Source organism: Genypterus blacodes, unplaced genomic scaffold, assembly GCF_046128005.1.
Source record: "Genypterus blacodes isolate CSIRO-AG114 ecotype Tasmania unplaced genomic scaffold, CSIRO-AGI_Gbla_v1 ptg000214l_1, whole genome shotgun sequence".
NCBI lineage: Eukaryota > Metazoa > Chordata > Actinopteri > Ophidiiformes > Ophidiidae > Genypterus > Genypterus blacodes.
The window spans coordinates 2,808,984-2,823,272 of record NW_027467013.1 but is presented as its reverse complement, the minus strand read 5'-3'; the positions used below and the strand labels follow the sequence as shown (position 1 = coordinate 2,823,272).

Genomic DNA, 14,289 nt, shown 5'->3' with positions numbered 1-14,289 from the left:
ACCCGTGTCTGACAATCGATACTCATGAGACCTCACGAGTGAAGTGATGTGAGAAGTCTGTGATTTTCTTTGACAATAAGGACCCCAACAACAAGGACCTGCTTGTAGTTGGAGTAGTGTGTGGGTGTGTGTGTGTGTGATTTCGAGCAAGGAAAAGCAAGTCAGAATGTGGAGGAGTTGAATGTGGAGGATCATTGTCAGTTATTGTTGTTTACGTGCTGGTAAACGATGGGTACAAGCAGTGATTTGAGCTCTGACTTTGGGTTTTTGTCTAGTTTTGGGTCGCTGCCCTGAACGAACAGCTGTGCTTCTAATCGTGTCTTTCATGCTTTATCTAGAGTCCATCTATGTTAGACGACGTTCTCTCCTCCCAAGCTGCTGCTGCTACCTTGATATTCATGTTATGCGCTTGGAAAATCCCTCACGGAGAATGATTGGGTCTTGTCAGCCAGTATGAAAGTTAGACCATCAAAGATAATTGCATGCTAATGTTCAATAAGCCTTGTAAGTCGCTGCAGATAAGTGTGGCTGCCAAACAGCGCTGCCAGGGGAAAGCACATCTAATCCCTTGGCGGTGGCTGATGAAAATGAATACTAAGCTTCTTTAGCCAGATACATCCACTGTGGTGGTAGAAACAATTACACAAAGACCACCGGAGCAGAATTAATGACAAATGGAGGCGCTGCCCAGATGTGTGCGTTCTAACAAAGATGCATCTACCCGGCTGGCTGTGTTAAAAACAATTAAATAAAAGCAGAAATGGGGCTGTTTGGTTCAAGTTCACTGGACGGTGGAGTTTATGTGGAGGGAGACTGTGTTTTCTCTGGAGGAAGTATTCATCATCATCATCCCTCCACTGTTCTGGAGTGTGCATATACATGGGGTTTGTATTTATATAACACCAAACTAAAATGTGCCACACAGCAGACTGGACATAAAATTATCAAACTCATATTTTTGCTTAATGGCCTATATTGTGGGCATTTAAGTTCAGAAATTGACCTGCTACATATTTATATATTTGTTGTCTCTATGTAAGGAGCAAACCATCATATGAGTATTAAAAGCTAATTTCACATTTCATAAAACACATTTCTTTGACTATTTGTTAGTTTTTGCAATCAAATATGCCTGACAAAACTGCTTTATCATGCTAGGTGGCTATGGCGTAGCTACGCAGTGGTGCTAGTTAGCTAGTGCAAAAGTAGCTTTAGCTTGTAGCCTCTTACCTACATATTTCAAATGATTGCTCAGGTTTATAGTTAAATTGTACTTTTGAACTACTCTGTACACTTCATACTTGTGCGTGTTTATGTACTCATATGCCACTTCAACAAAGCTTGTGTGTGCACACTCAGAAAGTAGGTGCTAGCTGAAGACACTTTTGGAGAACACATGCAATGAGTAAGATCAATGGAAAATGATAAAGCACATTAAATAAAAGTCGAAAATTGAACAAGTCCATCACACACTCGCAAGCGCACAGTCCCTTTGTGTTAGCAGTGCAGGAAATATAATAACACTTTGCTTGAGGAACAATGTGTTGTGACATTTCGGCGCTGTGAGCAGCTTGTCTGAGCTTAATCAGTACTTTACAATAACAGAAGCGAATAAAGGACAAATTTAAATACACAAAAGGCACATTGTCCAAAACAATAACAAAGAGTAAACTCCCACACAAATTATTTTTTCTTCAATAGACGCTCCTGATGGGTGTCTCTTGTCATTTTCTTGGCTGTCTACACATGAGGATGTGCCTTTTTGTGCTGGTTTAGTTTTTTGTTAAGTTGTTCTGATAGTGATTGTTGGAATTCATTGATTTCATAATTACAGCATGTGGTTTATAAGCCTGTGAGGGTGTGGGACAGAAACCTCCCACTTGTCTTCATGCTGCCATAGAGTTTTTGAAAGCAGCACTACATACTGTAATTTTTGGTGCCCCCTAGAGTGTGTTATTGTCTTCTTTGTCCATTCAGTCGGCGTTTCTCTTGGCTCACTGTCCTCTAAGACAGTCTCCAGTGGGTCCTGGCAGACAGCTCAGGTGTGTTTATGTGTCTATTCACAGGCACACACAAGACTTTTGACATTATTTGTTGACATCGTACAGTGATCTGACCTTCAAACTGGCACATGACAGTGGGCTCCAAACACTCCATAGTGCAGCTTAAAGCATTTCCAGTAGAAACATTAATCCATGTAATGGCCAGGTGGAGGTCCACATGTTTGCTGGCCTGGCCACAGCTTTGTCTTAAGGTGTCATGTAAATTAATGAGAAGTCTAAGTCTAAGTAAGTATTGTGTATTCCACCACACTCACAAACATGTATACAAAGATATATACTATATATATGCAAAACAAACACACACACACACACACACACACACACACACACACACACACACACACACACACACACACACACTGTTTCTGTAGTAAATCCATTTTCCATGACTCCTGCACCTCCCTGACACATGGCAATTTATGCAAGCTATTGTATTACAAGATGTATTTGCAGTCTCCTCTAATAAGAACATAGATTACAACCAGCAGTGAATTCACTCTCTGCATCCCGGCTGATTGCTTGGCCTGCTGGAGTGTTACCTTATATCTTTTTTAAGCGTCAGCGCCTGGCTATTTACATTCATCTGCTAAGCCTTAAAACAAATTATAATCGATCTGGTCCGTGATGAAAGGGTGGTCCCGCTGCAAATTAAAAGCAATCCATTGGAAGGACAAGGACGGCGGAATCACATTCAGCTCTGCGCTGTGCGAGTTGTGCAATAAACAAGCACAGCCAACTCGAGTCTGGTTACCTGGTAACAACGGTGCTGGTTGAAATCCTGCGGGAGGACCTGCTGCATGACCTTCTTCTTATTACTTTCTACTGTAACCTAACCAATACTGAATTTAATGATATCTAACAAGTTTGCTTTTCCCCCCCCCAACGCTTGTTTGTTTTTGTACAATATCACAACCTTGTTAAATATGCATATTTTTCATGAAATTAGAATGAATTCATGAAAAGAGTAATTTTACCTTCTGGAAATCCCATTCAGTGATAAAACAGCTCATCAGCTGCTTAAACGCAGCGAGCAGGAATACAGAGAGTGTCACCATATCGCAGCCCCTCCAACGAGAGGGAGTCTGCAATGCAATGACAAGGATTTGCTCCTTAACTGCAAATTAAAACTGTAAATAATCAAACGGAGCACAAGCCAGAAGCCACATTTGTGGATTGAGAGCAGGTCTCTGTGGTGGTGGTGGTGGTGGTGCTGAGTACTAACTGGATGCCCTTTGCACACATTTCATTTGCAGTTTGAGTTGAATTAGACTAAAAACAGTGACAAACAATTTTCCACTCAGAAAGCATCATTTTCGGTCTGTGGTTTGGAAAATTGGACCTTTTAACAAGTCAGATTCCTCAAGTGTTCTCATAGGCTTTGCCCCTAAGCGCAATTCCAGGTAGCTGATTTATTTGAATTGCATCTCACATCAGTACAAACCCATTGTATCTCATCTGTACCCAGGGAAGTTGAGTAGTTTGGCACGTTTTTGCAAGTTGAATCTCATTATAAAATCTTTTATTTAAAAAAATATCAAAGGTGATGTTGCTTATACATATATATATTTTTAAATCCAACTATAAAATCCATTTAGCATTCCATTCCTCACTGACATCTGAGGCACTGCAGGGACCAATGAGAGACAGTGATGCACTGAGACAATCAGATGCCTCCAGCAGTGTCTTGTCATCGTCATGTCTCAAACACAAACCTTCAGTCTGTCTGCTTCTCATTGTGTTCCAGTGAATAAATTATCTATGAATGATCTTTCCATGCTGACGGCTTTAAACATGCCTGTTGCATGTAACACGGGCCGCCTCTTGAATGACACCTCACGTCACTGTCTGACAGGCTGTGAAAAGAGGAGCTTAGCCGTGCTTGTCCTTGGCCTCACAAAGAAAACTGGTAGATTTGAAGTGTCTTTAGTCATCACTTGACAAATGGCTGAAGGGTGACATGAAACATTTGTATTCCAGACTCTCCAGACTGGTTGTGGCACCCGCTGAGACTGGCATCACTCCCGCCTGTTTGTTGATTCCCCTTCTGGGACGAGGCTGAGTGTTTAGATACATGTTGTGGTGGTTAAGTTGTCCTCTCTTGCTCAGTGATGGTTGATCCAGACCTCGTTGACACCTTAACCACTCCAATACTACTCAGCTATGTTTTTGTCCTGTCCAGTCTTGTCCTGTCTGGAGTCTTTATCTCATAAATGTGCTCTTTCATGCTGCATCATACATCTAAGCTGGTAGCTTCACCCAGGTTGGGACCCACATTTTTCCATGTCCATTCTCACCGCATGTCCAAACCGTCTGAGCCCCACTGTCAGTGTCCTGTCCTCGGATATTCTCAGTTATTGTCTTCAGTTCCATGTTGCTATTGCCCTCAGTCTTTCTATTGAGTTGGACATTTCACATTTAAATGCCTCAAGTGGCATTATTCAAAAAGCTTTTTTCATCTACTTGTTGAATCTGTATCTGCAGAACTCTTTTGGTGGAAATGTTTTTTTGCCTTGGAGATGCACTGGAAATCAAGATATATTTTATTTATATGAGGGAAATATGGAAGAGAAAGGTTGTTTTATGTTGAATATATTTATTATTTATACACTATTTCACATTCATAAGTTCAAAGAAGATCCACGTTCACGGTCCAGGAAGAAACCCAGCTTTGCTTAGACAAGACAAAAGTACTTTGAAACGTGTGAAGAACAGCAGAATTAAACAGACGGTGGAATAATTGTGAAACTTTGATTCGCTTCTGTTGTATTGACACTGTTGCAAACATTTGGTCCGTTTTTTACTTCATACTTTTCTGTTTTAAGTTTACGTAAAAGAACATTTTTCTATCCCAGAGAATCGTGGGCAGTGGAAATTGATTTGGACAAACCATTATCAGGAACTCACCCTAGGAGCTGTTCACACATAGACACGTGTGTACACATGGACACACATTTAATAAAGAACAAAGGAGAAATACACACGATGCACGCACGTACAGCTCATAGCTTCCACCTGTGGCACTGCGGCACAGGCGCCCAGTTGACAAGCCTGCTGAGAAATCATTTCCTGGGTAAGCGGGCGATGCAATCCCATCACAGCGGAGGAAAAAAGGCTTTTTTTTTAATGGGGAAAAATGGGAGGCAGGGGAAGAGTTAGCAGTAGCAGCCAGGATAATTGATGGCGACTGTTTGGGTACAAGATTAAGATTCATGGGGAGGACCACACACACACACAGCGGGAAACCGGTTTAGACTGGAGGCATGAAAGATATGAGGCTATACTTTGACTGGTCTGCCGGTTTTAATTGATAGAGAGTCATCCTGAGTGAAAAAAAAGGAATGCTGAAAAGGGATTTAACTAAATCCCAAAATGTGCCTGTGTATTCCTGCACCTGGGCCTGAACTTAGGGGGAAGCTAAGGACGGGCAGAGGAGAGAGGAATGCAAAGAGAAAAAGAGAAGCAGGTCTGTGTGTGTGTGGAAGGTCAGCGTCTCAAATCCCCAGACTGGCAGCAGAAGTGCTGGTGGGGAAAGTATCTGGATAAAACTCTCGCACCCCTCAACAACTCCCCTTGAGGAAGCTTTGAGCAATGTGCTTAACACGCTGCTGCCCCAGTGGAGCTGGAGCCGGGCAGCTCCACAAACTGAATAAATGTGTAATGGGATGATTCTGTGCATGCAGCTGAGTTGACTTCTCCTGGAAAAGGACATGGAAAGCAAAAAATGCAGAAACAGAGTCTGACATGACTTCATCACATCCTGACGTTTGTTTCTTCCATGCTCGTTGTTGTGCGGATGTGTGCGAGTCAGTCCTTTGTGCTGTTTGATGCTGTATGTGCACATGATGACAGATTTCTCTCGGAGCGTTTCTGATTAGGATTCATGCCGGAGTCTTGCATAAAAGCTGGAATGAAAAGGAGGATAAGGGGTGAAATGGTTAATCTGCTTAAAGACATGAAACAGAGTGAGGTGATTTCAGTTTCCACATGTAAAGGTGTTGTATTAATGAATCTGCACTATATCAGCTTCAAAACATCGAGGATGTAGGAGTTCCACCATTGCAGAGAATATTTAGGAAACTGTACGCTGTTGTTTGTGTGCCGCCAATCAGATCCAGAGAATTTGTTGATTTTACAGTTGCCTATGTTAACTAAGAGTGGCATTTGTTAGTTAAGTCAGAGCAGTTCAGCTAGTGTAAAGTATAATACTAGAGTCACTGTGTCTCACATTCATTGACTTGGATGCTTTAGATCAGCATCAAACACTACTGGAGCTGATACTTTGTATATGCGTGGGTGTGTGTTTGATCAGCCATTGTGTGTTTGTCAGCATGTTGACACAGAATAGCTCAAGGCCAACACACACACACATACACACCAATTTAGGATATGAGCGGTTGATTTGACCCTGTTGCTCAGTCTACCTGTCATCTGTCTTTAGCAGGCCGTCAGGAGACCAAACACCTCGGGGTGTTGCTTTTTCCACTATTAGCATATAAAGAGCATGCATTTCACTCTGCCTTGTGTTAGCAGGAGGTTTCTGAGGCTTCAGGAGCAAAGGCAAAGCCTTCTGGGAAAACGTTCAAACAGTCTGTGACTGGTTAGGTTTGCCTGAAGCTTGAGGATTGTGCGTTTGCTGTGAAATAATCGCATTACTTTCGCCTCATAATGCACACAGAAACCTTCACTACACCCTCAAGGTGATGGCGGTAAAAGTACACAGAATGGAAACAAGAAGCCAATTAAAGCTGAACACCTGACAATGATAGACAACCATCTTCCTCTTGACACCAATGGAATCTCTGAGTGACAAACCTAGAATATGCGAGTGTGAATTGCTTAAATGTTTTAATCAGAGCAAGAGAACTCTGCATGCATTTCCTCACTTGTTGGATTCTCCTCACACTCCAAATATGCAACACTTAATGTATATTATACACACACACACACACACACACATAGTGGAACTGAAAGGCTTTTTGCCAGGCCAACTATCAGCAGTGCATTCAGTGAAGGCGAGGCAGCTAGAGGATGTTGGCTAATGAGGTATGTGTCAGTGTCAGTGTCAGCCGATCACTCCCATGTTGATTTCCAAGTCTGCAGACGAGTTTAAAGGCTCTGGAGAGGCAGAGAGCAATGGCTTGAGAGGGAAATAACTGCTTAGGGTGCAGCGTTTAAGAAACTCCAGGGCAGCAACTGATTCCTGCCAACATCAAGGAGCATTATTCAAAACCAAGCATTATGTAAATATGTGACCATGTTGTATCAGATGTTCAATTTTTATAATATCTCCAGATAATCCCAAAAAATAATTGGAGCCAAATAAATATGATGCAAATCCACTGTGAAAGTTTGGAAATGAAGTGTTTGAAAAGATCAAATCGCCTTAAAATGTAGATGTGGATGAAATCTGAAGCAAATTCATCATCATTCTCTGATCTGTTGCCCTGTGCAGTTTAGTAGAGAACAGTTGCAAGTAGAACAGAAACAGCTGCAAATTATTCTCCGTGGGAAACTCCGACAAAGCCTGCATACTAATTTCCATGGTGACCATATGGAGACAGTGACAGCGTGTTCGTGGGTGACCAGAGCTCGGAGGGCAGGGAGAGGTTAGCTCCACCGGACCGCGCCGTCATCACGAACCACTCATCTAGTTACTGTTTCTGATGCTTATTAAGCCGCTCAGCAGATGGGCGATAATCTGGGCCGTGATTACCATCAGACGCAGCGGCTTGTAACTCATACTTAGCCACCAAAGCTCATCTGGGGGACGTTAGGGGACAAAGGGACATTTAGGGGGAAAACGTGGCTCAGTTTGTGTTTTTGCAGGGGGGAGCCTGGATGGAGAGAGCGGTGCCTTTGCCCTCAATTATTTAATATACAACCTGGCAATTGACTGGAATCTGATACGTTTGCATTGTTTTCCTTGTACAACTCGGTCAGTTTGTTTACCATCACACTATGCGCCATTTATTTTTGTGATATATTGCAGTAAAGGCAAAAAAAAACACAATTTCTGCATATACATGGATTGCATTAATAGGGACCCTAACCCCAGGGTATTCGAGGCACGTTATCCAAGCTCAGCTATTGACAGTGTTTACTTGTGGAAGTGACATTTCCAACTTTATTTAATTCAGTCAGTTAGTGGCTATTGGGATGACCTTTTGCTGGCTTCTCTGGCAGGAGCCTATAAACCTCAGAGGCTTGCCAGCTTTATAGGCATTCGATAACCTCCCAAGGCTCTATTGATGAAGTTGTTGTGTGCACTACCTATGAAATGAATTGGCCCAGACGTACAAAGCACAGAGGTGTGGTGTTTATGTAATCCTGATGAGGACATTTAGAAAATTAAAATTGATGGAAATGCGGCCCAGGGCGTTGCAGTGCGTTTTTTAGGTTTTTTTTGCAAACATTTAAACATTTTCTTGAGTCATTGTTGTGCGGAGAAGTCAGTGTTTGCATTCCCTCCAGCTGACTGCGGTGATTATAGCAGAGACAGTGATGGATGCCTCGTGCTCCTGTCTGCTGGTTGTCTGCTGGAGACTCATGGGAGCTGCATGGGGAGCATTTAAAAACCCAGCAACCAACCCATCTGTCCCCGCAGAAAGCATGGGAGTCGTGTGGAAGAAAGGAAGAAAGCAAGATGGATGGCATATGAGTCTGTCTGTGTGTGTGTGTGGGAGAGAGAGCGAGAGAGCAAACTTAACATGCAGCTTGATTCTGGCCCGAGTCCAATTTGACCCAACACATTCCAAACCTGATTCCGATTCGACAAATTCATGTTCACGTCCAGCCCGAACTGACAATCTGACAATCTGAGCCGGGCAGAGTTTAAAGGTTTAGTGGGGAAAGCGACTTTTAACTCGACAAGATTCTGTCTGTGATGTCCAAACTGTGCAGGAGAAAAGTCCACATTCTTAAAACAGCAGCTGTCTCAGTGTAATTTCTCAACAAAGTCAATATTAACCTTGAATAAATAAAAACCCTTTAAGCCTTTATGCTCAAAAATGACTTTACCTTTACTGAAATGACTGAATTCATCATTATCTCTGACTTAATAAGAACTTTAACAGCTTCTCTCTGACTCTGAGGGCTTCAGTGATGTCCACTCTGCCATTAATCTATTCACTCGTCACTCCATGTCAGTACATACACGTCAAATATAACATTTACGTGCACATTTTATGTTTAGTCCTCAGGCAAGCATAAAGTGTGTGAGCACCACTCTGGACCCTATAAATCTATCCAGATATGCAATTCACACATTGGTTTATCATCTTCTCATTAATTATATATATTGGAAAACCCTGTGTTATTATGATTCATTGCCTTAATCCATCACTTCTGAGATGCAATTCCCTGCAAATAAAAAAATAAACAAATTAAATCAATTTACGCACGTAAGGAAAAAAAACAAGCATATATAGGCAAGACATTGAATCTCATTGGCATTCTGTTCTTTTGAGTGTGCAGGGGAGTAAAATCCATCAAACAGAGAAGATGGATGCTCTTTTATGGAAGTTTTAAACAATATGAAGATTCATCTGTTCCCTCAGTCTATTCCTGCAGCATGTGCAGTATGTTAAACACTGGACGAGGCTGTGTCTTATAGCTTGTCCTACTGGTTGGGCAGGTCTCCCTAATATAAAGAACAGAGACAACGCTGCGTCTTATACCAGCCGCACCGTGATGTACGATCACCGATGTAACGCGTTCGGCATGGAGACAAATGGATTCAATCATGCAGCGAGAAGGGGAAAATACATCCTGAAGTCTATTATTCACAGCCTGCCCACAGTCATGCACACATATGCACACGTATCACTAGCAGCAGCAGCATCACCAAGGCAGTAAACACGCAACCGTTCACACGTCCTCTATGCTCCACGCAGCACAGATGGTTCCGTTGTGGTTCACTTGGCAGTCGGCGCCACGCAGGCTCATGCAGACCTATTGGATTTTCACAGGGTTTCATTAAAAATCACACTCGGAGGAGAAAAAACGGTGACATTCAGAGGATATTTTTTTATTTTTTGTACGCAGACAGGTTTCAGGAGTCAGCAGGCTTATTGAAGGTGTGCTTAGGGAAGCAAATAGGGATAACAAAGTAAATTTCACCAGACTTCACATCGTGCCACAACGCCCCTCTCCCCTGATCTCGGCGCCCTGCCCCGAGGGTGCAATAACAGTTTATTACACCTATCCTCACTTTATGACCCCCCCTCCCCTGCTCCCCTCAAGCCCACGCTAACTGTTATTGAAAACACCCAGGCCTGCCATATATCATTCCTGAGCAGCACGTTATGCTATGTGCAGCCCGGCTAATCACCAGCAGCTCGTCGGGTATTGTCCGGGTCACATTGGAATACTTCCACTTATCTAATATCTGCTTAGACGTGGAAGTGTTTGAACACAATCCCATTTGTCTTTATAGCCTGTGTTGCCTCGAGGCGGAATCCTTTTCCCATATGTAGCAGTGGTGTAATGATGGGGAGTAAATAAGAACGGGATTGGAAGATTTTTTTTTTTTTTTACCAGAGTGCTGGCGTGAGGAAAAAGCAGAAAAAAAGACGGGTTATGAGTTTTGCTCAGTTTATTGCTCGCCAAGAGGGTAGAGTGCAAACATGGCGGTTGCATTGAGGGGAGTTTTATTTATTTATGAGGAAAGCAAAGCCCAGTGTGTGCGAGGGATCGTGGATTAAAATGCAAAGCGGCAGGGAAGATCTTTCCGGGTGGAGGTGCTCAGAGAGAGAGAGAGAGAGAGAGGGAGAGAGGTAACCGCTCATGGGTGACAGCGTGACAAGATTCAGGGAAGGACCTGTCACCCTTCTGTCACGCCGATGGCTCTACAGTCATCAAGCCTGAGGAGGCGGTGGGTGGAGAAACCCCACATCCTCATGGAAATACAAATGAAACATTTAAATGATAGCACAGGGATGGAACACATGTCCATAATGTACATGTGTTGTCTGCAGGTCTACAGAATTTGTTGAGGAGAATCACTGTGGCTTATAGTTTGAGACATGACCAACAATTGATGCCCCTTGTGGTAAATCATGGCATTTTTTGTAGCCAGAGGTCTTTCCACGAACCAGATTCCCTCAGTAGGGGGCGCTGCAGAGATATGACGTTTTTCGCAGAGCCACAGGTGAACGGTTGCTGTCAGGATGTAATGAAGATCTACATCCTGTAAGAAAATGACATCTGAACTTGGTCACTGACTGAATGGACTCTACAGAACCTGTGGGAAAAGCATCTTAAAACTACTGTACATAAAGTTATTAAGGTTAATTAAATGCTTAGTTTTTTTACCTTGAAATCTCCAGCACATGAATTGAAAGGGAATTGTTGTATATTGTCGTTTCGAGTGTCTGATGCCACAGAGTCAAGAGGCAGACTGGCTGTGTGTGTGTGTGTGTGTGTGTGTGTGTGTGTGTGTGTGTGTGTGTGTGTGTGTGTGTGTGTGTGTGTGTGTGTGTGTGTGTGTGTGTGTGTGTGTGTGTGTGTGGGGAATCAGCTGAGGCAGAAGCAGCTGATATGTCTTGTGTCTGTCACGGTGGGGGAGATGGGTGATAGGTAGAAGTGGTCCTGTTGAATTACCTCGACCTGATTCGTCCAATGTGTCACTGTTAAATGGCTACCATGTGCCTCAAGAGCCCTGGGGGGGGGGGGGGGGCGGAGTCAGAACAGACCAGAGAAGCAGACCTTTGCTAAGCTTTCACCTGTACATCATGTAAAATAAAGTCAGGCCAATATAAACTCTTCTTATCCCATTTTATATACAGTAAATTGCCTTTTATCACCTACAAATGATTGGAGCTTGCAGTGAAAGTAAAGCAGAAGGAATAACATCACAATGACAACAAAGAGACAGACGAGGCATTCATCTGGCACGTTTCTGACACATCTCATCTGTTTTTTTCCCTCTCTCTCGTCTCCACAGTGTGTGCTGGTACCGAGAACAAGCTGAGCACGCTGTCGGACCTCGAGCAGCAGTACCGCACCTTGAGGAAATACTACGAGAATTGCGAAGTGGTGATGGGCAACCTGGAGATCACGAGCATCGACCCCAGCCGGGACCTCACCTTCCTCCGAGTAAGTCTGGGTTTGGATTTACCGTTCGGCCCGTAAACGATTTGAGCTTTGCGGTGGATTCTGTAATTGCAATAACGCACAAAAAGTTCTCAATGTGAACTTTGTAATCGGCGTCCTCTCATTTGACCTGGATAATACCCTGTACTCAGAGGCCTGTCCACCAATCAGCTCTCATATTAGCCAACGATAAGCAGATAGGAATGTTGTTTTAATCAGGGTTAATCAAAATCCATCTCTGCTCAGTGCTTAGTGATTGTATGCTCACATTACAATAGTCTGAGTCGGAGAATGATTACAGGCCACATAACTTTACACATGCAGATCTCTTTTTCCATTAAGGAAGATTCACAGGTTTAAAGCAGTGAGCTGCTGTGGCACTGAACTTGAATGAATGCATTAAAGTCAAAATCCAGGCGTATAAATGAGGAACCGTTCTTGTCGGACACCTATAACATTTTTTGAAGGTGACTTCTCTCCTACGTGATTTCTTAAGGATTCATGTGTAAAAGTCTGAATACAAGAGAGGTCAGTTTGAGTCTATATCCAGTTCCAAACAAATAAACTCACTATTTCTTAACCAACTGTAAGGTAATATGTATGGAGGTGTGATGTTGACCTGAAGTCCACCTTTCTTTGTCGATTATTGTCTATCAAATCATTTATTTAGATTAGTAAGCTCCATGCAATACAATTCTGTCTTTTTTCCAATGTTATAGAGTTATTCCAGTTTATGTAATGCAATGTTGTATCAAGAGATTCAGTCTGACCTCAGGGCCTTCAGCATTATAACTCAGTGTTAGTATCTGCAGACTGATGTTTTGATCATCGGCCATGAGTGAGATGGCACCAACAGAATGCTTCTGGTTTGTGGAAATTGCTTGTGTAGATGCTTACTTCCAGTGTTGTGATGGACACACACGCACACGCACACACACTGGCGGTGCAGAGCAGTAATGGTGTGGTAATGTGAGGTCAGGGAGGTGCAGGGGAAGCCACCTGTGGTGAAATATGCTGTAAACAGGAAAAAAACAGCAGCCGGTTTCCTTTTTTTGGTGCAATCAGCTTCTGTGGTTGACCTGTGGTGGCCCTGCACCGCTCAAGAACATCACTGTGGACCATTCTGTCTGCACTCTGCTCTGCTAACACCACACAATTCCAATTGATTCCAGTCTATTTTGGGGGCTGGGGAGCTCCCCTGGTGTTTCCCTAAAGTGCTGACTGTATTAATGGGTCAGTATTGCTGTGTGGGGGAATTGGGCCTCACTTTGACAAAATACTAAGAAGGCACTACAACCTTTCATATTTTGGTTCTTACAACGATAATTACTAATCAATGTGGCCAAATTATTTGTTTACAGCAGGCAAAGGTAATAAGTTGCTGTCTCGCCGTACGAGCCAGAAGAATGGAGACGGATCAAAGCAAACCAGAGGCGTTATCCTGGCGTGTTGTGTAGAGCATTACCAACAACACCCCCCACCACGCAAAACAAAACCGAGACGATATTAGGAAAGGGGGAGCAATGGATGCTAAAGTGGTACCATTAGACCCCTGCGGAGGTAATGGGCCCCAGTGACTCAGAGGGAAAAACAGGCAGAGAGGGAGAGGAGCAGTGGAGCTGAAGACCGAGTGTGATTGTTGTTCAGCTGCACAGAACCAATCTGTACTTAGCGGCAACGCTCACGCTCTCATTTCAGACCTTCTCCTGACGCTCAAACACTGTTGCATCTGTGGCGTAGTTTCAGGTTGCGGTTAAAGGTGAATTTGACACGGAGGCCTCCTTTTACCTGCTTGTTATATAATCCACCACCACTCATTTACAAAATGGCTCCCTGTGGCACCAACTCACCAGGATCTGCCACCTTTCCATTGCTGCCAATTAACATGGGTTAATTGAAGATGCTAATTAGGAACACAGAGTCCCAAACAGCAAGGGAGCAAAAGGGCAAGGTGTATTTTTAGGGAATATTATTATTATGATGATAAAACAGTAAAAATATCACACCTCCCCTGGGGAAGGAAAAGCTTCACCTTGAGGTGGAGAAGAAGGAAAAGGAGGGCGAGAGCGGCACGGTGAAGCGTCGTAGGTACCAGCTGTCTGTGGGAGGTGATTGAAAGTGATGCCTGTGCTCG

At 43.4% G+C, this 14,289-nt stretch overlaps 1 protein-coding gene across 2 annotated transcripts in view; it reads left to right on the top strand.

Annotated features, from left to right (window-relative positions):
- erbb4b (erb-b2 receptor tyrosine kinase 4b) overlaps positions 1-14,289 on the top strand; it is a 234,144-nt gene that overhangs the window by 103,650 nt on the left and 116,205 nt on the right. For both annotated transcript variants that reach the window (XM_076169827.1, XM_076169826.1), the window contains exon 2: positions 12,007-12,158. In XM_076169827.1, the coding sequence (XP_076025942.1) occupies positions 12,007-12,158 (152 nt within the window). The remainder of the gene's footprint in view (positions 1-12,006; positions 12,159-14,289) is intronic.